Source organism: Rhinolophus ferrumequinum, chromosome 11 (genome assembly GCF_004115265.2).
Source record: "Rhinolophus ferrumequinum isolate MPI-CBG mRhiFer1 chromosome 11, mRhiFer1_v1.p, whole genome shotgun sequence".
Taxonomy (NCBI): domain Eukaryota; kingdom Metazoa; phylum Chordata; class Mammalia; order Chiroptera; family Rhinolophidae; genus Rhinolophus; species Rhinolophus ferrumequinum.
Window position 1 is genome coordinate 10,985,590 of NC_046294.1, and position 26,513 is coordinate 11,012,102.

The 26,513-nt window shown below is 38.0% G+C and overlaps 1 protein-coding gene across 2 annotated transcripts; it reads left to right on the forward strand.

Annotated features, from left to right (window-relative positions):
* The first annotated feature begins 1,140 nt into the window (after nt 1–1,140).
* LPXN (leupaxin) lies at nt 1,141–26,039 on the forward strand. 2 transcript variants are annotated; one of them, XM_033119932.1, is made up of 9 exons: nt 1,141–1,279; nt 4,674–4,822; nt 9,620–9,666; nt 15,071–15,170; nt 18,274–18,441; nt 19,367–19,540; nt 19,649–19,730; nt 24,294–24,442; nt 24,765–26,039. In XM_033119932.1, the coding sequence occupies exons 1-9, from the start codon at nt 1,267–1,269 to the stop codon at nt 25,032–25,034; spliced, it is 1,152 nt and encodes a 383-aa protein (XP_032975823.1). In that variant the 5' UTR covers nt 1,141–1,266; the 3' UTR covers nt 25,035–26,039. The 2 variants fall into 2 exon arrangements, with proteins under 2 accessions (XP_032975823.1, XP_032975824.1); XM_033119933.1 differs by lacking the exons at nt 1,141–1,279; nt 9,620–9,666.
* Nucleotides 26,040–26,513: the final 474 nt, after the last annotated feature.

Consider the following 26,513-nt stretch of genomic DNA (forward strand, 5'->3'; position numbering starts at 1 on the left):
ACTTATTTCGCTTAGCATAATCTCAAGATCCATCCATGTTGTGGAAAATGGCAGTATTTCATCTTTTCTTATGGCAGAATAGTATTCCATTGTGTATATGTACCACATCTTCTTTATCCAATCATTTATTGAAGGACACTTTGTTTTTTTCCATGTCTTGGCCACAGTAAATAATATCTTAGGAGTCACTAGGGAATAGAGAATGAGTGGATTCCTTTAGATCACCTAAAAAAAGAAAGACGATTGTGTTGTAAAGTTCACAGGCTTTGAAGTTAAATGTGGATTTAGTAGTAGCAAAGCTACCTATTAATTCTATTTAGCAAGTTACTGCTCCTTGAATCTATTTCACCACTGGTAAAAATGGGGATATCTATTTCATGGGGCCATAATTATAGTTCTTTACATACTGCCTTCCCATAGTAGGCCTTCGAAAATGTTTTATTTCATTCAAGGTGAGTAAAAATAAGTGGTTTAAATAAAGGTGAAAGTTAACCCCAGCATCACTTTTCAGAAAACTGCTATAAAGCAATGTAGCTAGGCAGGAATTATGCTTAATTGGGATGTCAGCAGCTTAGCACCTGGTGTCCTAAATCTTCCAGTTTCATTCTTTATGACCCCTATAGTTATTTGCCTTTTGGACCACTGAAATAAACCAGGCCTGGAGAATTCAAATGTGAATATGTCTCTGCCACATTTAATGGATTTACAATCTATTCAAGAAATCAGGTAAACATAATTTCTGAATAAGTAAATAAAGACAGCAAAATGAATTGGGTGCTAGTTAACTCTGATGGAAATCTTATGAAGGAGACTATGCTTCCATGATCCCCCAGCGTCACAGAAAAAAAAACACAGCAGACTCCCTGATGTACAGTCACAGTGGGATACCCACAGTAGGAAAAAACACAAGTGTAAGTCTGCCATTTCCATGAATTCAAAATAAATTCTGGCACATAGTCAGTGCTCAAATTTTTCAAAATTAATTTTGAATCTTCATCACCCTGGCCAATGCACCACCAGAACTCCAATTTTAGTACCCGTCTTTCTATGTCAGTCTCATTTTTAAAACTTTGACCTACAAAAAAGAAAAAAAAAAAACCTCACCAAATCAAAAGAGAGGAAGTGCTAAGCAAATACAGGAACCAAAAATGGTTATAGAGGCTGCTTCACACTGTCTCGTTCAGTTCCTTTGCGGTCCTCTTCTTCAGCACATGCCAAAGCAGTTCCTCACAACCTGTGGGACCAGAGCATCTTTGGTGTGTGACAATGGAAGAGTTGGGTGAGTGAGGAGCTTCTTGGAGGAGAAACTCTGAGAGAATAAAGACTTGGCTACCATCTCCATGTGTGGTGGGGTGTACTAATAGCTAGATGGAGGGTAGTGCCGGAAGATTTCATTTTCACTTCTCTCCTGACCTCAGCCCAAACAAGAAAGAAGCATAAGGAACTACTATTGTTTGGGGAAAATACGGGTTCACTGTTTTCAGTGGCACAAAAGACGGAGAGTTTGGTGCTAACCACAGAGTAAACTCCGTTACAAATACTTTTGGATTGAATTGTAATTGAAGTTGTCATTTTATTATGAGCATTTGCTCTTTGGGGGCTAGTGGAGATTGTAGGGTGATCCACAGTTGACAACTGCAGAGATGATTTGAGGGAAAAAAGAAAGAAAAGGGTGTTATGAGGAGAAGACATAGTACAAGAATGAGGGATTCACAAAGGTTGGAGGAAGGCCAGGGTGGTTTCATTTGCTTCAAGATCTAGTATTAAATCAAGAAGACAGCACTCCAGTGATTTTGTTGCTAAGCTATTTATTCAGAGGAACTCTGAAAGAACAGATTACTATGGCCTGCAAATATGACACCACTTTCCATTCCAAAGCAATTAAAACTAGCAGTGAAACTATTGGCCACATTGCTCGAGAGAGATCCCTGATTTCAAAATTTGGAGTAATGAAAGGTTTGTCATTTTTAGGACTTGTTCCATATCCTTTGCCAACTTTTGTTGCTGGCTACCATGCTAACACTGAGTCACTAACCCAATTTCCAAGCTGTATTAATTCCACAGTGTCCTCGGTTTGGGTATATTTGAGGTATATCAAAAGTGTAAATAACAATGACAAAAAAGCGTATCTAGCATATTGTCTTTTTAAAAAATTGTTTTGAGTATAATTTGAGAGCTGAAGGAATATAGGAAGGAAGGCAAATTACAAGAAGAAAGAGGAAAAGGTGGTGTTTGATAAATACGTATTGAACTGTTTCGGAGGTAAAGTCTGTTTTGATACTTGGGGTAGAATATATTTTGGACTCTGGGGAGAATTCAAATTCTTATCCTGTGTGAGGGCTGGGGAATTGCACATTTCTACCTGAGATCTACTAGAGTCCAGCTCTGCTTTTTATTTTAGGGATTCCTAATGGCTTTCATGTAGGTAATTCAAAAAGGAACTAATACTTATTCAGTGACTTAAGCTAAAATTAGACATTTTTACATATGTTAATCAAGTTAGTATCTGACGCAAGCCTCTAAAATGGGTATGGTCCACTTTTTTTTTTTTTTTCCTCAAATGAGAAAACTAAGGAAAGCAAACATCACTCTCTTAGAAAACTAAGGAGAGTTAAGCATCACTGTCAGGACCACCTGACACAACAGAGTAAGCTACAAGGTATTCTCATTTTAGAAGTGTGTTGGCTCAGGTACTTCAGACGACAGAATAAGATAGATAGATAGATAGATAGATAGATAGATAGATAGATAGATAGATAGATATTTACACAGTTTCGCGTTTTCTGAGCAGGATGAATGGTAGAGAAATCTGGTCAGAAATGTAGAAAGTACCAAGCAGCCTGGAAGGTCACACATTTCCTGTAGCTGATTCAGATGACTAAACCTCAACTACTTTTTCAAATTGTCATCAGCCCACTTAGGGTGAGTCTGTCTTCCTGCTGTGGAGAAACAGTGTGGAGGACAGGCCGATATTTCTTCTCTGCTTCATTACAAGGGCATGCTAGATAAGGGGAAACCAGGAGCAGACTCTGCTCTAAATGAGATCATTACAACCCACTGAAACCTCCAAGAGACCTCACCTTACTCCTTTCACATTAATACTGATAATTATTTGATTTCTACAGATGAAGGGCTACAGAGAAGGATTGTAGAGATTTCAGGCTAGTATTCCCCCCCAACCAGTCATCCTGTTATTTGTCATACTGAAATTAGTCATTTTCAAATTACGGAATCTGGCAAAAGGCAAGATAATCTTGGGCTGTTGGGGATATGTGCACTCAAGAAACAGGAAGAGAAAGGCCTGTTAACTCATGACCCAGATGGGAGAGTTCCAGTAACTTCGACTAGCAGGTGCTTCTAAGGGCAACCATCTACTCTTCTACTCTACGTGAGAGTGGGGACTGGAATTTCTGACTTGAAGTTAATGCAGGGCCTGGGAGCCAGATAGCCAGTTTCTGCATTCAACAGCCGTGTGACCTCTCTTTCTCGATCTACAAAATAAGGATAATAATATCACCTGCCTCAAAGACTTAGGATGAGTAAATTAAATATATAAATTCCTGACCTAGTGCCTGATGTGTTAATTTTACTAGTTATTATTAATTTCACCATAACAGAAAGGTAATAATGTAATACTTGTAAAGTCCATTGGTTTTTCTCAAGAAGATACAGGAGAAGCAATCTCAACAATTTGGATTGCAACATCTTGCTTAATTTTGTAACATCTGTTTTTTCTCCATCTCCCTTTCTCCCCACACCCTAAAAGACAGACCACTCATCTTTGCTTTGATAATTTTGTTATGTGCTTGGAATATAAGAAAAAAAATCATCAGGCTTAAGAATAAATGTTACTATCCTGGAATATATTGTTACTATCCTGGAAAAACTGTAATATAATTGCCTATATTTTTCTGAAAGAAAAAATATGTAAGATTTACTTTTTTCCTCATTGGGGATTTTTATGGGTAATCCACCCCCAAATGAATGATAAAAATTAATATCTTTTGTTGTTTTCAGCTTATATACTGCATATCAGTGAAATCCTATGGTTCTCTACTTTTTCCGTCTGACTTATTTCACTTAGCATTATAATCTCAAGATCCATCCATGTTGTCACAAATGGTCCTATTTCATCTTTTCTTACCGCCGAATAGTATTCCATTGTGTATATATACCACAACTTCTTTATCCATTCATCTATCGAAGGACATTTCGGTTGTACAAAAACTCATAGACGCAGACGATAGTTTAGTGGTTACCAGAAGGTAAGAAGGAAGGGGAGTGGTAGATGAGGGTAAAGGGGATCAAACATATGGTGATGGAAGGAAAACTGACTCTGGGTGGTGAACACACAATGGGATTTATAGATGATGTACTACAGAATTGTACAGCTGAAATCTATGTAACTTGACTAATAATTGTCACCCCAATAAACTTTAATTAAAAAAATTATTATCTTGCAATAAAAGAAGTCAAATTATCAAGTGAGCATATGAAACCTTAGGAAATAAGAAACAGGTCACAGCATTTGAGTAAGGGAAGATGTTTGAAAATAGCCTTTCTGCAAGAGAAGAGGGAGATGAATGGAGGTACAATGGGGCTATTTAAGGGGAAAATTATTCCAGAAGACTTACACATTCTATATCATGATTCTTTTGTGTCTTGTGATATAGATGCTTTATTGGAGGAACTGGAAAGCTCCACCCTCCAGGACAGCAGTGAATACTCCAGCCCAGCTCCTCTCCCCGTGGGTCAGTGTTCCAGAAAGGAGAGTAACTGTGCTGAGACCCTTTCCATTCAGGATGACACAAGCCCTTTGCCGGTAACTTTTGATCTACTGGAGTGCTTTTAACATAGATGTTTGCATGCATTTATGACAATGAATTGTAGCTCACAAAAAATGATGTGAAAGGACAATCATATATCCAAGAAAGAACCACAACAAAAATCCCGCAGTGATCACTTAAAGGTGGTTATTTTGGAAAGGGGAGGAGACTTAAGAAAATCATCCTAGAAAAATAAGCCTTTGAGAACGATTTTTTTTTCCTAATGAGGGCATAGTAATAGAGTATTCCCTAATTCACATGGGATATTCTGATATTACTGTCAATAAGGCCAGAGATCACCTGGGCAAGGCCAGGTGGCAGCTCAGACAAGTCTTTTCGGGGTAACGTGTTAGGGTCACCACTTTGCAAGTCTTCTTTGCTGCTTAATATATTAAGAAATTCAATTATTAGTATACCCAGAGATGAGGAAGCTCTAGGAAACCAACACAAACAAACGAAACTCAGAAAAGAGGATGTATGAAAACACCAGAAATCCAACTTATTAATTTCTGGTTAGAGTTAAAAACCACCAAGTAGAACAGATGCTAGTTATTTGCTGATATATGTATCCCATTCCTATGGATAAGTCTACTTTATAATTAGAAGGTTGCTTGCTAAGAATGAAATTAGTTTAAGAGGAATTAAGGAGATGCTCTTCATATCTGGTGTTTTTGAACTATAATATTCTGAGTCTTCCTTATGCACTAGTACATGAAATCACCAGCAATACAGACCTGAAATTTGAACCCAGGGGAAGATTCCCCCTTTAATGTTCTTCCCTCCAACTACACAGATAGAGTTTTAAGGAGGCACATTTATCTCTCTACTTAGCAAGCCATTGTCTTGGTTCTCCCTGCTGGATTGTAGCCATAAGCCCCTAACTGGTCTGCTACCCGTGCTCCCCTTTAATTTATTCTCAAAATAGCAGACAGGGTGATCCTGTAAAACTTAGATCATATCATTTTTCTGGTCAGAAATCCACAATAAATTCCCATCTCATTTGGAGTAAAAATCACAGTCTTTACACTGACCTTAGTAGGGTGTCCATTTGTCTTGGTTCATTTGGAACTAAGAACCCTTGGTTTATGCTGGTTTTCTTGATATCCATTTACTGGCTTTACCTTTTACCCCAGATTTTCCATTTTTTTATAAAGTTTTCTTATTAGCATTTATATTAAAGTAAACCAGCATGGGTTAATAGACTTCTATGAGCTTCTTCTGGCTTCTTTTATGGTCTCATCTAGTAGTGTATAAAGCACACATACAGTGAACAGAGTTCTTACTTTATTATGATTAAACCCAAAAGATGATTAATGATAACTCATCTCTCTTTTCCTGATCTTGTTCAGACAAAAACCTAAGTGACAGCACCCTTTCAAGAATAATATGCAAGGTGCTGACTGTTAAAGCTAAGAGCTCAAGCACAGCCATCAGGGCTAGCTAATTCCTCTGGTCTTAGGTGGTGGCAGGAAAACTTTTACCCCTGCTGGCCACTTGGTATACCACCACTCACGCCCTGCTACGTTCCCCGTGGTGACTTGTGAGATGCCCAGATCCTCCTCAAGGTCAGAAAGAAAAATGGTAAATTGTGGCTTAATGTCACACAAATTCTGTTTGGGAAACCGAGGCTAAGCAATCTTGACACAGAGTGTGGTATAATCTAAATGTTTATATTGAAGCAGTTTTGTCATTAATTGTATATGTAAAGTTATAACTATTTGTTTTATTATTTGGCCATGCTTCTTAAATTTTGCAGTAGATGCTTTTAGCAGCATTTGGCTCAAAACCAAAACCAAAACCAAAACTACACATTTAATTGTCTCAAGAAAGTTGACTATGAATGTGTAATTTGCATAAAATATTTGTCGATATTTACTGTCCACTATGGACGCAAGTAGAGATGTCACTGTGCCTTTGAAAACCAGAAGACACACACGTGGTGAAGAAACATCATCATCTGCTTCAAAAGTTAATACTAAATTTAAGAAGAATGTGTCTGGAGATGATGACTGAACATGTGTTGCTTCGGGAGGTGTGTTTACAGGTCCTTGTGAAGCATACCTTTCCATTCAGGTCAAATGACTTCTAATTAATTTTGCTCATTTTCAATTCCAGCTTTTCTTGTGCTTAGAAGTAAAGTGAACTGGTGATGATTAATGAGTTGATTCCCTTTGCAAACCATCAAATAAGGTCAGATTTATATCACTGACCTTTTATGTCCTCAGAGGCCTCAGTTAGAGAATGTGTTAATTCCAAAATGGTTTCACTTTTTCAACCAGTTCAAAGGAATAAAAAGAAAGTATTTAGAAGTTCATTCTTCTGCCAAAAATGAAACATCTGACGTTATTAATGCCATTGTAAATTTAGTTGGAAAGTTCAACAATGAAGATGAAATGTTGTTTTCGGGGTGACTGATAATAGGAATACAGCTTTTGGTGGAGCACAGCATTGTGGTAAAAACAATGTTCTTACATGCTGAAAAATCTGTGCAACAGAAATGTGGTTGGAATTCGTGATGTACACAAAATTCATGACTTCATTCAAACAAGCTGCAGTATTCTACCAGTCAAAATAGAAACTGCAATTGTCCAAAATTACAAATATTATATATACAATATTTAAAATATATAAAATCAAAGTGTGTATATATATATATTTTAGTACACACACACACACACACACACACACACGTGTGTGTGTATATATACTCATCTATAAAATTTTTTATGACAGAAGCTGATGTTGAATCCCAAAACATTTCAGCATGGCTGTATGTATTTTCTCTCTGTAATGCCTGTCATCAATTGGATTTTAGAAATGCCTGAGGCTTTGAGAAACCTCTTTGTAAAGCAACCTAAATTTAGTTCACATTCTGTGCAAAATCAGTTGGAAATATTTAATCAAATTATTCAATGAATGTAGCATGAAATTTCAGCTTTTGAAGCTTTTACCAAGTTGCAATTACGTAAAACAAAGCTTGCAAAAAGGCAGAAGTTCAAGTTTGTGGCCTACAAAAGCCAGGGAGGAATTGAACAGACCAAAAGATGAGAGCTCAAATGGTTTAATTACCTAATCTGAAAATCGTGCTTCGGAAAAATCCTGACTTTGACAGAGCTTCTAATTTTAATTGGATAAATTTATATCCTCCACCAGAATGGGATGAAACTGTGAAGGCCTATGATTTTGCAGTACCTACATGTGATGAAATGTTAAAAAAGATCACACGTGGAGACAACTTAAGAGCTCTGTCTTGTAAAAGCATTCTTAAAGAAAGGTGCTTTAAATGTAGGTAGATATACAGCATCTGTGAAAGTATTAGGGCTGACATATTTACACATTTTAATATAAAAAATAGAATTGAGAATATCCTTCATTTAGCAGAATCGTCTCTGAACTAATAGGCTCATCAGCATCTAGTGAGGAGTACTTTCTCAATTAAAAATATGATGGCATACAGAGAAGCATCAATTTAAAGTCTCAGCAATTTCAAATACATTAATCATGAAATGCAGCTTTGCAGAAAATTGCCATTTTATAAAAATATGAAAATAAAAAAGATCATATTAACAAAAGACATTTTCAGAAAAATTTCTACATCACAATGTTAGAGACAACAATGGCTAAGTAACCAATTAAGGTATGTAAACCTATATCAAGAATAATTATTTACTTGTGCTACTTTAAAATGCTCAAGTAATCAATATAAAACATTTTTTTTAAAAAACTTTGTCTTAATGTTCATAGCTATGTGTCATTTAAAAATATTCTAGAAAATTTTATTTTGAAAATAAGTTTTCGATAGAATTATTTTGTAGTTCCACCAATACAATAAAACCAAATTTTTGGTTAATAAATACACATTTTTGAAAGTATATAATATTAATTATGTCTAGTAGCCTCTTTCATTCTCAAAAGTATTCCCAGTTTGAACAAAAAATTATATCATCTCCCTACTTGTATGATCTGGCCCCTTTTACTTTTTGCCCCCGTATCACAAGTTCCCTCTGCTCAGGTCACACCGGCCTCCTTTCTGTCCACAGATGCTCCAGGTTGCTCTCCCTGCTGTTCCTTCTACCTGGGCCAGGTTACCCCTGATATCTGCAAACTTTTCTCACCTCCTATCAGTCTTTGCTCAAGAGTCCCCTTCTCAGTGAGTCTTTCTCCAGGCGATATATTTATAATTGCCATCTCTCCCCCATTTCCTATCTCCTACCCCCTGATTAATTTTACATATCAATTATTTTTTTTTACACATTAATTTGTATGTTAGGTCCAGGGTGGACTATTTTTGTTCATTTGTTTTGATTTGTTTTGTTTTTTGACTGGTACATCTCCAGCCCTGGCACATGACAGGTACTCAATAAATATTTGTTTAAAATATAAATGAGTTGCTGGTCAACTACCCTTTAGAGTCACACATTATTTCTTTTAGTATGTTAGGTTTAATCATGTTACAGTCTTCCCCTAGACAACATCCTGTCTAGTTAAAGGGGCTCTGACTCATTTTACGTGTTTTATGGTTTCTATCTGAGTACTTCTCTAGTCTAATGCTTTGAGGACAGGGACAGGGCACTGTCATTGGTGCACATACCAACTACTCTGCTTGGAATTTGGCCTTTCTCTTGGGATGGCTGGTATTTCTCAGCCTTGTGAAAGGAGATCTCAGAGATGTGCTAGTTATCAGCCCCCTGATAGAGCAAGCTGAAAACATCCACTAATTCTGGCTGTAGATAAGTGCCAACATTCTCCTAACAGAAATTCATTCTTCGCTCTTCTCTGTCACTCTGTCTTAGGTGCAGCTCGTGTATACAACCAACATCCAGGAGCCAAATGTCTACAGGTACATTTTTAAATTAAATACTTTAAAAATTAAAATTATTAGATAACTGTTATCAATTTGTGTTTGGACAATAATTTGCTTACATCTCCTACTACCCTCCTCCTCTTTCCATAGTCTTTGAGCAGAGGTGGAATTCAGCCAAGCTGACTTGGCAATTTTCCAAGGTGCCTGGTTTCTAGATGGGTGTCCAGGCTGATGGGCTCTGCTATTTACTTCAACACCTGAAAAAATGTAAATAGTTCGAATCATCACAGATGTTTTGGCCTGGCTATTCCCAATCATGAAAGAGAACACCGAAAGAACTTTCAGCAAGATGTTAACAAAATCAGAGCAAGGATCAGGTTTGAACTAAGACAATGGGTCTCCATGGCAGACTAATGAATGTATACTTCTTCTTTCCATATTTGCTAAAAATTTAGTTAGAGGGTGGAAGGATTTCCTTTTAACAAAAGTTACCTATTGAAACAGATCCATTTACTAAACCATTTCTACTGGCTAAAGCATAATTGACAGTCTGAAAAAATAAAAAAGCCACTTTCCTTGTTCTCGATTCAGTTATAGCTTGCAATTTTAAAAATTAGACAACTTTCTGGGAAACAAAGGGCTTAAAATGTGGATAGTAAAAGCTCACGCTTGGTAAAGAGTGCCACACCACACCTTGTTTGGTTTCAGAATTGCAGCCAATAGTGCTCACATGACACCAAAATAATGGAAGGACCTGTGCTATTGAGAAGTCTTTTTATAACTTCCCACTTGAGGACACGTTCTACTTTGATGGGAGCGATGCCAATTTATTAATATACTTGCAAGTTAATTCCAGTCCCAGGAAGTGGCCCGGTGGGTGTGCCCCCTAGACCTCCCTGTCTATCCCCTTGTAAAAAAGCAAAACAACAACAGCAAAACTGTGCCTGGTACACAATAGGCTCACAGTAAATATTTGGTTTTTTACATCCAGGAAACCAAGACTTTAATAGAAACACTAATGAACATATGAACATATAAGATGAAAACCAACCCAACCAACAGCCATTTTCCTGTGTATCTGTCATTTGTTCAATTGATGGTACAACAATGCTAACTTATTGATATCTTCCTCCATAGTATGAGTCTTTGATCTATTTCCTATCAGACCCATTTCTCCCTCTTCTCTTGCTCTGCCCTATATTCCCGGGGGGGTGGGGGGGCCTGGCTGGCCCCTGTAGGTGGCGTTTTCCAGCCTCCAGAGGCAATTGTCTCTCACTGGCTTCAGCCCACGGGAAGCACCGCGGAGAGACTGGAGGGTGAAAGGCAGGGAAATTTAAGGCGTCTTCTCCCCCAACCCCATTCTCTCCACAGTGTCTCTGTCAGCAGTTGTATTTCCTTTATGGCTTCAGTTGGAGCAAAACAGGTCCTGCTGTGGTGGCAGCTTATGTCTGTTGACCTGGGACCCTGGACTCTGGTAACTTTGCCCCTTGGCTTTGTCCCTTTGCCCTAATGGCTTCCTGCTGTCGCTAATCTCTGGGTTCCCTCAGTGTCTTCTGTTTGCTTTTTAGCTTTTTGCTGTTTGCTCCCATTTCCTGTGTAATCAAATTTTTGGATTAAATTCCTTCTGTTTACTCCCAGTATTTGTATATTTTCCTGAGTGGACCTTGACTGATACACTTCCCATTGCTGAATGATGCTTGGGGTGTAGAGCTTTGTGGGAGAGTGATACAAAATACAGGTGATCTAGTAAATCTGTAATAGACCAGTACAAATCCCCAAGGCTGGTATAATTCAGAGCAGACAAGTCTGGCGTATACAGATAGAGCATGAGACTCTGAAACGAGACTCCTGCATTCTGTGTTCACCATTTTCTCTGGTTTGCTTATATGAAGCAAACATTGCTTTGGACCTTGAAAGTACATTCAATACTAATTGTGAATATAACAACGTAATAATATTTCTAATGTTGTCATGTATTAGTAGTAGTATGACCAATAATTTAGGAATAAAATTCCTAAATTACAAAAGCACTAAATTACAAGCACAAAAAATAATTTTAGTAAGAATAGAGAGAAGCAATTCATAAAAATATCGCAAAGGAATGAATGGGAGAAAAAAATCCAGCACAATGAAGCCCCCTCACTTGCGAAGTCTGAGTTGTTTTAAACACATCTCTTGTGATTTGTATTATTAAAATCTCTGAGTAGTGACATTGTTGCTGGTGGCATAGCAAACCACCTTTACCATGTTCAAGAAGTGACAGGACAAATCACAGGAGCTCTGACTTGAGGTTCCTCTCTTCAGGAAATTTCCTGTGGTGATGTAATCATCAACTCTGCAAGAGCTCTCATTTCTTACTTAGAATGTTATGTTGTTGACTCAAATACTATCAGGGTATCATGGAAATGATTTACTTCCCTTTATATACTGCACTAGGAGTCTAGTTAAAAAACAGTGAGAATTCTCTGAGTAAACACAAGTACGTCCCAACTGTGAGCTGGACAGGCTTTCAGAATTATACAAACCCACATAAAAAACTCATCCTACGCTGGGGCATTGGGCACAAAAATGTGCTCACAGTCCAGGTGCCTTTTGTGCTTCCAAAACACATGGCTGTGGCAGCAATCACTAAGGGGTTATTACTGAAAAGAGTTGTGAGGGGGCGCTCCTCTACACTTCCTTGGGAACCTCGCAGGACTGAGGCAATCACTTGTCTACCTGCCATTGTTGTTCCCAGATTAAAAAAAAAAAAAAAAAAATTTACATCTGGCAAGAGGCCATGTTGTACCTAAAAGACAAAGTCTTTTATCCCAAGAGGGGAAGAGTTCCACTTTCCTCCTACATTTTCCTTGTTGTTAGATAAGCAAACATAGTAAGTCGGTAGTGGGACATGTTGTATTCAAGAGAGAGTCCTTTTTTTCTTCAGAGAGGAGATAGCCATTTTCTTCTACTTTTTTCCTGGTTGGTAATTACATAAAAATAAGTAGTAAATTTATGTTTTCACTTTTGAAAATATATTTAGTGGAAGACTTAGAATATTTGGTTTTATTTATGGCAGAGAGAGAGAGAGAGAGAGAGAGAGAGAGAGAGAGAGAGAGAAAGAGAGAGAGAGAAATTGGTGGGTTGTTAGCTGAGCTCTCAAGGTTAATGTTGATCACAAACATTATTCGAGTTAGTTGCCTGTATAACCCAGTTTTTCCACTTCTCAAAATTTACTCTATGGAAATAATCAAATGTGGGTGCAAATGTTTATTTAGCAGTGTTGATGATAACAGCAAAAATCAGAAACAATGTAATTGTCTAATAGTAAATGATTGGTTTAATAAACCGTGGCACATTATATATTTGAAAACTAGCCTTTAAGCATCATTTTGGAAGACAGTTTAGCATGGTGATAGAGACCATAAACTTTGCAGTCTGCACACCTAAACTCTGTTATTTACCAGCTTTATTATGTAGAGCAAAGTTTTTAACCTTCTCTAAATTGCAGTTTTTTCTTCTGGGAGTGACAACACTTCGATTTTAAGGTTGTTATGAGGATTTTAAGAGGACGTGTAAAACCCTTCACAGAGGGCCTAGCTTAATGTAGACATGCAAAAAATGTTAGCTATTCGGGTTGCAAAGGACAGCTCAGGATGTGCATAAGGATATGGGGAAATGTTCACTTTAAAACATGAAAAAATATCATCCTAATTTTCTAAAATTATAAACAATCATAGAAGATTGTACAGCTATATGTCAACATGCCTAGAGTAATTAATTGCCTCTCAAAAGGAAGATTATGTGTGGTTCAAATGTTTTCTTGATATTCCTCGGCAGTTTTCAATTTTTCTACACCTATCAATTTTGTGTTTAAGAAGCATTTGTATTTAGGAATCACAACACGTGACCATATTAATGTAGTTTACTGAAAGTTGTTGATAGAATCATGTGACTATGATTGTGTGTATATTCATATTGACTTGTGAATGTGAATATATTCATATTGACGTGTGTGTGTAACTCAAATACACATGAGAATTGCAAGACTGATGCTCCATCTGCCACCCCCGCTACCTCATCTGTTGGCCATATATATTAGCTCTTTTCTAATATAGATGACCTTTGTTTTGAAAATATAATTTAACATACACAATTATTTTATAAACTCATGTATATAAAAAGTCAAAGAAGTACCTTCTGCTCAATATTGCTGTGAACCTAAAACTGCTCTAAAAGTAATCTTAGAAAAGTCAAAGAATTCGGAAATATGCAGGGTAAAAAGCTAGGCCATTTCCCTTAGAGTCTTTCTTCCACCACCTAATTGCCAGTTCCATAGCTAACTACTTTCAGGTATGTCTCCTTACACACCTTTGTGTATGCATATTCACACTTACGTATATGCGCTTAAAATTACAGAAGTGGAAGGATTTTTCATATTGTCCTGGGCTTCGCTTTTTTAAGTTAACAGTGTATCTTAGAAGTCTCTCTTAGTTCATTTAAATTTATGTTCGCATTCTTTTTAGCAGCTGCATGGTATTCTGTAGCATGGATGAACCACACTTTATTTGACTATATCTCCATTTAGTTTAGTTTTAATTTGCTCATAAAAACTGTACTGTTTTGTGTTTTAAGGAACGTCATTGTAATTACATGTCCAATTTTCTACAGGATAGAGCCTTGGAAGTGAAATTGGTATAAGGCTCACAAATTTCTTATAGACATATTTTATCAGTTACGGAGTTTTTCTTCTTTGATCTTCAACAACAGGAATGGTGGTTGAATTTGTTTTCAATTGCTTTTCAGCACCTATCAACATGTTTATAAAGTTTTCTCTTACTTGTTACTATAATGCATTATATTAATCTTTTTCATAATGCTAAGCCATCCTTGGCTGACTGGTATAAACTCTATCTAGCTACGGTATTTTTAACACATTTCTGCTGTTTTTATTTAAGTCTCTCTCCCAGCTGTGAGTTTTCTAACTCTGTAGGAAAATAGCTGTCCCATGGATCTTGATTTGTCAATGACTGTTCTATACTCTTATTTATTTTTTGTCTTTCACCTGACAATAACTGAGAGAAGATATGATATTTTATAATTTAAAAAGAATGCTATTAAAATAAAAAAAAAATACATGTTGGGCTATGGTCTTAAAGTTCTTTTCAGAGGCTACTTTGCACCTGGCTGTTGGGGGAGAATGGCTTGCCAGCTACATGTCCAGTGCTTTTCTTCATGCACTTGAGAACAGTTTTTGAGATGGCCAGAGGGAGAGAGAGAGAGATATTTTTAGTCTGGTACCTATATTGTAAAATATTCTCTGTCTCTAATTTTACTCATATTTAAGGGGTTAAGAGTTAAATCTGAATTTTCTGGTATTTTATGTGTGGCTTAACATTTATTTGAGTTTTGATGTTTTACCATGTGTATGTTTTGTTTTGTTTTGTTTTTCTCTCTGTAGTGAGGTTCAAGAGCCGAAGGAATCACCACCACCTCCTAAAACCTCAGTAGCCGCTCAGTTGGATGAGCTCATGGCCCACCTGTGTGAAATGCAGGCCAAGGTGAGCATGGTCCCTGTGATGAAGCCTGCAGAGTTTATCTCTTTGGGACCCAGCTCCACATTGCCCCTTTAGCAACACTTCTAAGGTGTCATTCATTTTCCTAGACTACATTTAATTCAATGGATGAACCCAACTTGGTGCAATGCATTATCTGGACACAAAAGATAATATGATCCAGGCTCTGATCTCCAGGAGCTTGGAGTACTTGGTAAAATAAGGCATAAGCCTCTGTAATGTTTATAGAGTAAAAGACAGGTGGGCTTATCAAAATATGTGGAGCAAACATTAGGAATGTAGAGAGGTCAAGGAGATTTTGTCAGAGGTGAGCCTGGGGTTGGGATGGACTCTGAAGGATGGAAATGGTTTGGACGCAAAGAGATGAGAGAGGAGGTCCTTTAGTTGGGGAGAGCCCTGAAGGTAGCGAAGGTATCAGCATCTAAGGCTGATGAAGTGTGGCAGGACTGTCAAGGAGACCTACCTGAGCAGGGTAGAACAGAGTTGGGCCCAAGCTGGGGCAGAGCAAGGGAGATCAAAGTGTGGCTTTGACAGTAGGAAGGATGAGGAGTCCTAAACCCCATATTGAAATGAAATCCATCTCCTTCTTGTAGCCTCCAGAGTGTGAGTGGCAAGATCACATAGCAGGCAGGAAACGGAAATCAGATAAATGGGCTTAAGAATTTGTCAAGGGAACTATTATCCAGAATTCTTAAAGTAGGGAATCCAACCCAATTGATTGGACAATGTGATATGCACTCATGAAGTGACTATGAAATCATTTCAAAGCAGTATATAAAAATGTGTGTGGGGAGGGCAAGGACCTTATCTTTGTGGCTCACCTTTGGGCTCCCAATGCCCAGCACAATTCCTGGCACATTGTGAATAATGTGTACTTATTAGGAGGACAAATGAATAAACATCAGAAACAAGTTTTTTTTTTTTTAATGTCTGCCATTAAGCTGAGTGCATTCCTCATTCTCTCTATATCTGGAAATGCTAGAAAAAACACTACATTAGGAGTTTTAATAGTGTGGTGCTTTCTAATTGATTTAGCATGTGTCTTGGCTTATTTACATTTGAAAAATATCTGTCTACTTTTTGAATATGCCATACATTCATACTGTACAAAACTCAAAAGAACCGTTTCCTTATCAGCGCTGTCACCAGTCATCCAGTTCTGCCCCCTGGAGGTAGTCAAGTATTTCCTCTTTCTTACATATGTATTCAGAAGTACTCTGGAATATATCAATACAAGCAAATAGATAACAGCTGTAAATGTAGTTGTAGATACAGATATATTATTGTGTTTTTATTAGTTATTTGTATTTTTTATTAGTTATTTCTCGTACTTATTATTGGTCACCACCCCCAGGCCTTTTAGACATTAACTTTTTGAACACTAATGTTTTTCAACATTAATTACAATTATATAATAGACGAGGAAGGAACTCTGTCAGATGAGCAAAGTTTCTTGAAGGGAAATGAGAATTTGGATTAATGAGATAAGGTGAGGTTATTCCTGGCTGTAAAGTAGGATAAGTAGAGGCCTGAAGTCAGACTGTAACAGATCCCATTCGGGAGACTGCATGGAGCCTGACCAGCCTTAAACAATGGAAGATTTTACTGAGTGATAAAAGATGAGATTGGGAAGGTACAGTGAGGGCAGTGGATGGGAGACTTTGAACATCTGTAAGATATGTGCAAATTTGATGCTGGAAGCAACGGACAGTCATTGTAGTTTTCAGATCAGGAAGTATTAGATAGAGGGTAGCAGTAGCCCAGTTGGAAAGGAGTTGAGAGAGATGGAATCAGGACATTAGCTGATGAAGGATAAGTTGGGCATCCTTTTTGTAATTTGAGTTTTCCCCTTTGAATGTTTTATAATAACTATTTTGGAATTTTGCTTAAATAACTCAATCCATCAGCTTGTCTTTTTTCTTGACAGACATTGTTCTATTGAATCTAAGATGACAATAGAAACCCAATTTCTCTACTGACATTTTCTATCTGTCATTCTCTTTGCTGAGCTTTTTCTTAGCCATCAGCAAGTCTTATCTGGCATCTTCTCACTACCTTCTCACTAACACTGGTCCAATTCACTATTTTTGGTTTGAGCTATTAATAATAGTCTCTCACCTAACTAGTGCCTCTAATTCCACTCTACAGTTAATTCTTCATTCAGCTACCACAGGGATCTTATAAATCAAACTCTTCTACTCTCATGCTTGAAACCCTCCAATGGTTCTATCACCCTTGGAATAAAAACCCAAGCTTTTACCATGAGATTAAAAACATGATCGTTGTGATCTTTGCCTCTCTCCATTATCTTCTCCAGCCACAGTCATTCTCACTCCCTCTGCTCTTGCCTCACTGACCTTTCCTTCCTCTGGGCCTCCCTTTCCTCTGGAATGCTTTCCCACAAATATCAATATTTCTGTGTCCCTAAGTACATCACTCAAATATCTGCTCAAATATCACATCCTTGCAGGTCTTTCTCTGATCACCCTCATCTAAATCAGTTCTTCCTCACCATCCCACCTTCTGTCTTGATATATGAATTATATTCTATTTCTACTTGGCATTACATCATATATTTATTTGTTTAATTGTTTATTGTCTATCACCCAGAGAATGTAAACTTCATGTGCCTAGAGCAGTGATTGGCACAAACTAGGTGCTCAATAAACATTACAGAATAAATGAATAAAAAGATTGTTGACCTGTGGTCATCATAAGGGGCAGAAAAGGTATCATCTTTATTCATTCAATTTCCTATGGTCAGAAAAGATTTACAAATGAAGAAAAATTAGTCTGATTTCATTCAGCCTGGGATCTTAAAATGAAAAAGAGATTAAAGCATTTTTATTGGTATTGCAATGTTGGATTCTCCATGCTTTGGAGGAAAGTTTGGGAAAGACTAAAGGGTCAGTCATCAAAGGCCTCCCTTTCCTCTGGAATGCTTTCCCACAAATTTCAATATTTCTGTCTCCCTAAGTACATCACTCAAATATCTGCTTATATGAGCTTATAGGATCATATAGAAGATGCCAATGAGGATAAATGTCCATGAGGTTGACTCTCTTCGTGGTTCCGTCCTTGGTACCAGGTCGCAGTGAAAGCAGATGCCAGCAAGAAGCATGTACCAGACAAGCAGGATGACAAAGCCTCCCTGGACTCAATGCTGGGGGGTTTGGAGCAGGAATTGCAGGACCTTGGAATTGCCACAGTGCCCAAGGGCCATTGTGCTTCTTGCCAGAAACCGATTGCTGGAAAGGTGGGACGGACCAGGATGTTGGTCCTACAACCATCTATGTCTGTGTCTGCGTCTCTCACGGTGCCACCAGGATTGCTTGTTCTCCTTATATTCTAAGATGTTTTCCTAATAGTTAATAACTACTGATCACTTACGGTGCTTCAGACACTGAGCCAAATGCTTTACAAGTATTCCTTCATTTAATGGTCACCTTACTCCTTTGAGGGAGACTCTATGATTGTCCCTGTTGTAAAGATGAAGGAACTGAGGGCTCAGGGGCCATTAGCTGACAGATCCAAGGTCTAGGAAAAGGCAGAGCTAAGATTTGAACCCAGGAGAGTCTGACTCTCAATTGTGAGATCTTAACCATTTTTCGGTACTGCCTTTACTGAGAGAAACTTTCTCACTGCTCGCTCTGTTCAAACATTTCCGGTATGAATTGATTTAATACAGTTTTCAGCTGTGCTCAGCTCCAAATCCTGGCCACAGACTCCTGCTCTGCGTCATCCTTCTCTAAAACCATAAAAAAGGCTATGAGACCTGACTGTGTGGGAGGTGAGGTGAGATGTTCAGACCAGAGGAATAAAGACTGTCATTTGGCCTTTTCCTCCTCTGGGGAGCCCTTCCATGCCAAGGCTGTAGTTATCTCTTGTCTGTTTCTACCGTGCTCTATTTTGTTTCTCCCACCCTCTAGGGCAGTAAGGTGGTAACAAACACTTACAGGCTTTTATCAACATGAGCAGTCAGAAAAGTGGCACTTTGTCCTATCCATAGAGCAGACAACAGACAGCACAGGCAGAACCTAGGTGTCAGCCTGTGTTGTGTGACTCCAAAGGGTGTCATTTACGTGGAGTGCTGTGTGGACAGTGCCCTCCAGAGCTGTGCAACCTGGAGGCCCTAGAGCCCCCTACAGGGCTCCCATGCCAGGCCTTGTTTCATCCTCCAGGTGATTCATGCACTAGGGCAGGCATGGCATCCAGAGCACTTCGTCTGCAGTCACTGCAAAAAAGAGATTGGCTCCAGTCCCTTCTTTGAGCGGAGTGGCTTGGCCTACTGCCCCAAGGACTACCACCATCTTTTTTCTCCACGCTGCGCTTACTGTGCTGCTCCCATCCTGGACGTAAGTAAATCCCCCTCCCCCTGCTTTCCTGTAGCTCATTTAGAACCAGGGTCATGTTTCACTGCTCTGCAGCATTCTAATATCTCTCTGTGTGTGTTCTTTTTCCAGAAAGTGCTTACGGCAATGAACCAAACCTGGCACCCAGAGCACTTCTTCTGCTCTCACTGTGGAGAGGTGTTTGGTGCAGAAGGTATGACTGGGGGGAACCTCCATCTGCCTTTCTGGATCTGCCATGGTAGTCCAGGTTCCTGCCACTGCTATCCAAATGCCTGTTTCAGTACTGGATGCCATCCCTCCCTATCTCTTCCCAACATTTATAAATTTTGTTTAAATTGAATTTTTTAACCAAAGAAATATGAATGCATAATTTTAAAACTGAAACATTACTTCAAGGGTAATATTGAAAAAAGTCAGTCCCCTACTTCTTCTTTCTCCACCTCAAATCTAGTTCTCCTCTCCTAATTTTTTTAGCTTTCTCTTCTGTTATTTGCTTGTGTTTTAAATAATATATTACTATAGATTTATTTTTCCCCTAATTATAATCATTATGTATTTACTTTCTGCCAGGGAAGATGAGGATTTAGAAATGTTATTACTATCTCACTTTACCCCCAATATTTTTCCCCTTCCCCATTCTGTCAATATATAATTATATTTCTAACTATTATTTACTTCATCCCCACTACAACCTTGTGAGAGTAATTTTATTCCACATTTTACCTAGTTACAGATGAAAACACTGAACCTCAGGGAGGTAAAGTGATTTTCTTAACGTCATACAACTGGAAAGTCAAAGAGTTGGAATTTAAATTCCAGTCTTGTTTCTACAAGTTCTATGTTTATTTTCCTACAACATCATAACTGCCCCTTGATGGAGTCTCAATTCCTCTTCTGTTGTTGGATCTTTTTACTTTCTTGGCACCAACATAATACACTGTATTTGAAGACAGAGCCAGATCCAGAGCACTGACATAGTCCACTAGCAAAGTGCTTTGTAGTAATTTGCTTGTTCACTGAAGCTTGTTCAATGCTTTTCACAAATCATTAGGTCTTTCGTTTCCCGATTACACTTTAGTTAAACAGCATTTTTCATTGAGATTTAATCTAAAGCGTATTGAAATGTGTCACGGTAAATTTATATTGTATTGGTAGTCATAAAGTCTGAGAGTTAGTTGTGTAGAACAACCAGCAAGTGAACACTGCCCAGAGATGATTAGGACGTGGAAGTTGCCTGAGAACAGAGCAACAGAATACAGGCATATTTCAAGACACACAAGTTAGATACAAGAGAAAAATATCCTACCCATAGGATGACCAGGAAGCACCAAGAAGGTAGCTAGTTCTCACTGTTCTTGACTTGGGCCCCTTCTAAACAAGCAAGGCTGATTGGGTGACTTATGACTTTACGTAAATATGACGCCACACCTAAGATATATTTCTTTAGACAACTGGTAAAAAGGCCTTTTGTTAATCAAAAGCTCCTCTTGGGTAGTATTTTTGTTTATCTCCTCTGCTTTGTGTAAATGGGTCTCCTACCATATGGTTAGTCCATTCATTAGGTGGTATCCTGCCTGACCCACCCACACCTCACATAGCCACACACAGTTTCTAGAATGACAGCTTAACCACTAAGCCTCCTGGGAAATTAAATTCATCTGCATTTTTGTTTCAGTTCAGGGAATTCCTCTTTAAGGTTCAAGTTTCTAAGCACACAGGCCTTAGCATCAGGTCCTCAGTGCCTACCTGTCTCTTTTTAACTGTTCATTATGGAGCCCGTGCAAGTGCTCCCTAATTTCCCCTGTGGCTAAGAGCCTCAGCAGAGTATAAACTCCCTCCCTCTCGCTGTGGCAATTTTAATTGTTAGTGTTTCTCATCCATCCTCCAGAGGTAATTGGCCCCAGAGAGAGCCTCTAGGAAAGTAAGTTCTGAAACTTTCTCAATTTGTTGGGTACTGAATGCAGGGGTATCACAGAAAGTTTGGCTGACTGCTTTCGATTCCTCTCCTGAGACTCACCTGAGTTCAAACAGAGGCTGTTATTTCTCCGCTATTTCATTCTTGGGACTGGCTACCTTGCAAATGCCTGGATGAGGGTCATTCCTAGGCCAGTTGGCATATCTTACAGTTTTCTCAGGTAACACCCACTTATAGGCAAGCTCAATTTTAGGTCATTTGCATCACTTGAGGACTTGTCAGAAATGCAAATTGTCAGGCTCCATCCCAGACCTACTGAATCAGAAACTCTGGGGGTGGGGTCCAGCCTGCAGTCTGCATATTGACAAGTTTTCCAGGTGATAGACACATACAAATATTAGAGAAATAAATACTGTGTCACACAAAAGCAAGAAAGATAGTTGTGTGTATTGGTTTTTCTTAAACAGTAGGCCTTTCTGCAGTCAGTTGCATTTGGTTAGACTCTAGACATTCTTTGATAAAGTGAAAAAAGTGAGCCCTTCTGTGTCTCAGGGGTTTGGAAGAACACAGGGAAGCTTATAAAAATTATTAGTGTAGATTCTTAAATCTATAGGCCTCAGAAGTCAGTTAAACTCTCTACTTTTCCAAGACAGCACAGTTGAACAAGGCAAGGCATATCCAATAGTGACCAGAGATCATGGAAAAACTACAGCTACCTGATTTGGGTCCCAACTCCTGGCCGCTCCTATTCCCGTTCTTTTCTGTGTTTTTTTTGTTGTTGTTTTTTTGTTGTTGTTTGTTTTTAGTCTGGCTGCCACTATCAAAGTGGATGTCTAGAAATAATGTTCTTGGGTGGGCTGCTTTTCAATGCACTGTGCATGCTTTGTTTACATGCTATTTTAGTGAGGCACAGGTAGAGCTCTCATATTTACAACGCTATTGAGTTATGATATTTGGGCTCAGCTGATAACTATCAGATCCCACAGAGAGGTCAAGTCAGGATGCATCTAAATTAGGGGTGTGACATCCAAGTTAGGTTGTGACTTTAGGCCTAGATTTGAATCTCAGCTCTTCCACTGACTGGTTGGTTATATGTAATTTTTCTGAGCTTTCCTTTTCTCACTTGTAAAATGGGAGGGTTGTTGTGAAGAATCTAATTTCAGTTTGTACATATTCTAGTTAATCTTTGAGTGAGACTCTAGACAACCTATTTCTGGAGCGGATGATCTCGATTTTGCTATTGTAATATTGTTCACATGACTACTCATCACTAAATATTTCTTGAGCAACTACTATCTATGTGTCAGGTACTATTTTAGGTACTAGGGAGACAGTGACAAAAAAACAAAGTTCCTGCCCTCATGGAGCATGTGTTCTAGTGCGAGAGACAGACAAAAATTAAACTAGCCAACTAACTAACTAACTAACTAACTAAAGAGAGAGAGACAGAGGAAGAGAAAGAGAGAGAAAGAGACAGAATTATAGGGTGCTATTTGAGATCGTTTTTTCAGTGGACAAAGCGTAGAGTCTTTTTTTGTTTTAAAGAAAAGTAAATCATAAATTCATGCTGATATTTCAAATTTAAGTGTAAGATTACATGTTTTTTCTTTACTTGTTTTATTTTGTACTTGTGTCTTTTTTTGCACTCAAAATCTTACCAAAGACATTACTATCATTAATTTTTTTATTATAAATCTACCTATAATACTTTCAAAAAAAGCAATATACACCTTGCAAATAACAAGATTATTGAAAACAGGTTAAGACTTCTTTGTAGTTCTTTTTGTGTTTAGATTATATCCAGTAAGACTGTACAGTTAAAATGCTATCTGTTAAAGGTATTGGAATGATTCATTGCCTTTCTTTGGTAAGATTACGAATTTGATATACAGTTAAGTTAATTTGTTTCAACTTAATTTAATTTTTAGGAATTAAATTTTTTCTGTTTTTTTTAATTTTATAAAACAATAATTGAAACAGTATATTTATTTAGGGGCTCTTTGTATTCACTATATTTTTTTGAGATACAATTAGCAAATGTTTTCCTCAGTTTGTCCTTTCTCTTGGCTTTGCTTGTGGTGTTTTTTGGTCATGCATAAGTCATTCACATCTATTTTTAATGTAGCTAAATTTATTAACCTTTAACTTGCTTTTGAAATTTGAGCCATTTTATGACATTTTTTTTCATTCCCAAATTAAAGAGGAATCCATCCATTTTTAATTCACGTATTTGTATAGTTTAAATTATTGTATTTATATCTTGTATCCATTTGGAAATTATTATTTAATAGTGCTTTATTTTTCAATATTAGGCACTTTTCTCCAGGTGCTGTGTTAGATACTGGAGATATAATGTGACAAGACCAACTATATCTAGTTTCTCTCAGAGCTAATGTTCCAGTGAGGAAAGACAGACCACAAAGGTGTTTTCAGATAATGGTGAATACTAAAAAACAATAAAAAAGATGAAGTGATAGATAGGGCTGAAGAGATGCCTCTGATAAGATTTTTGAGCTGATTTTTGAACTACAAGATGAGGCTAGCCATATCAAGGCTTGGGGCAGAACTGTACAGGCCAACAATACTTTGTGCTAAGGCGTGGAGGAGGAATAGACCTTGATACGGTTAAATGCTCACAATGAACCGGGCACAATACGAAAACACTTTACCTGCTTTATCCATGTGTTTCTTATAACAACCCTTTGAGGTATCTATTACTAACCCATTTTGAATATGAAGACACTGAGTTTGAGAGAGTTTAAACCATTGTCCTCTTTGCAGCCTCCACCTTGACTTAAGATCTCAAATGGCAACAGTGAACTCTTGATTTTCTCTCTCCAGGCTTTCACGAGAAGGACAAGAAGCCATATTGCCGGAAGGATTTCTTAGCCATGTTCTCACCCAAGTGTGGTGGCTGTAACCGCCCGGTGTTGGAAAACTACCTTTCAGCCATGGACACTGTCTGGCACCCAGAGTGCTTTGTCTGTGGGGTCTGTATACTCACATATCTTTCGGATTTAGGGAAAATCAGGGGTCCTCCTGTGGGAGGGGCAGAACTGCAACTGCTAAAAGGGTTCACAGCTCGGGATGAGGAACTGATGTGGGCTTCCTAAAGGAGACATAAACCACAGCATCCAGTGCGGGCATTTTCTTGTCTGTTTTGCAAGTGGGCGATATTCTAGCCTCCATTTGGCAAGGACCTGAGTGAATTCCTGCAACTGGCCGGAGTTCCAAGGCTGAACGTTTTACCTTGCTAATGTTTTACTGCTTGACATCTGCATTCCTTTTCTTTCTCTTCTCACCATCCCCCAGGACTGCTTCAGCAGCTTCTCTACTGGCTCCTTCTTTGAACTGGATGGACGTCCATTTTGTGAGCTCCATTACCATCAACGCCAAGGCAATTTATGCCATGGATGCGGGCAGCCCATCAGCGGCCGCTGCATCAGTGCCATGGGCCACAAGTTCCACCCTGAGCACTTCGTATGTGCTTTCTGCCTGACACAGTTGTCGAAGGGAATCTTCAGGGAACAGAATGACAAGACCTATTGTCAAACCTGCTTCAATAAGCTCTTCCTACAGTAATCTCAGCTGAACCTACAGCCTCTTCAGATCCCCGATAAATTTTAAACCAAGAGAGGAAAGAGTACATTTGTTGTTACTGACCTTCTGCTTAATAGGCTTATAGAGAAAGTAAAATTGAAGAACAAATAGGGGACCTTCTAGATGTTGTGTGCCTAGGCTTGTCTTAAGTTTTGGAGTTCTCATCTTATTTTTTTAAATGGGAACTTGGATTTAGATCTGGGTCCTGCTTTCTAGTGCCTCTGCAGATGTATTTTGCACATGCACGCATTTATTTCACAACTGGTTTTCTCAGATTTCTTCATTTTCACCCCTCTGATGGCCCTGCTCACATCTTCTCTCCTTTGCCCATCATAACTGGACCTTTTCAAGCTTCCCATACTTCCCTGTGACTCACTTTCCCCCAAGCACTGCTGGGGACTTTATCCTTGCTGTCGAGAATCACGGCACCACTCTTAAGCTCCTGGCATCTCCCTTTAGAGTATTTCTCTCTTTCAAGAGGAAGTAGATTTTAACTGGACAACTTTGAGTACTGACATAATTGATAAAAAAGTGACTTGTGTTTTAATGGCTCAATGTCGTACTAGTTTGGTAGATAAACTTTGTACTTTTCATGTTAATATACTGGGCACTATGTGCAATGAAATTTTTACCAATCTCGTTTACTTCCATTACAATAAGCACTGTTTTTAATAAAAAAAATTAAAAGGAGGGATTCCTATTCACTAACTTTTCTATTAATTTGAGTAGTTATTCATTTACTCATAATATTCAAATGTTATTCATAATATTCATTTTATTTTATTTTGCATTTAGATAAATGTATTATCTTGCAAGATGGCAAAGCTTCCTAAAATTGTTTTTATCACTTTGTTTACCTAAGGAGAAAAACTAGATCTCCGCTAGGCACTTGTAAATTCATATTTCCATATGTATGCTTATCTCTGAACTCACAAAATTGTATGTATTAAGTATGTCCAGTCTTCTTGTATATCAATTATATTTCAATAAAGCTGTTTTAAAAATGAAAACACATCTTCCTCAACTTCACACTTGTCTCATGAAAACAAACAAGTTGGCTATTCTTAGAGCATCTCTGAAGAAAAATGCTATAAAAGATCATTTGACCATTCTCTAGTTTGGACTAGAAAATCCAAGCTCCAAATGAAAAAATCCAGTTAATTATTTATTCCTCTGCAAAATATTAAAGTTGTAGAGAAGCTAGTCAGGTCATTAAAGAATCTGACTTTCTCATGCCTTATCTTACGTAAGCTTTAGAAGGAGTCATCCTTCCTCAAAAAAGATATTAAGGTCTGTACTGTATTGTTCTTACCATGGTCTTAAAGATACTGTATGATTATTTGTTTAAAAAAACGGATTAAATTACTGAGGAAATCTCCTTCACTGAAGGTATTTTTTTTAAAAAAATAGAACTGAATTTGGTGTCTTTAGGTTGGTATGGGCACAGAACTTGGAGAACTG

Bases quoted from the DNA above. Each gene is read 5' to 3' on its own strand.
- LPXN (XM_033119932.1), top strand. The intron at 9,667-15,070 runs GTACATTTTTAA...TTCTCTCTGTAG, and splicing joins CAGGAGCCAAATGTCTACAG to TGAGGTTCAAGAGCCGAAGG. The intron at 19,731-24,293 runs GTATGACTGGGG...TTCTCTCTCCAG, and splicing joins AGAGGTGTTTGGTGCAGAAG to GCTTTCACGAGAAGGACAAG.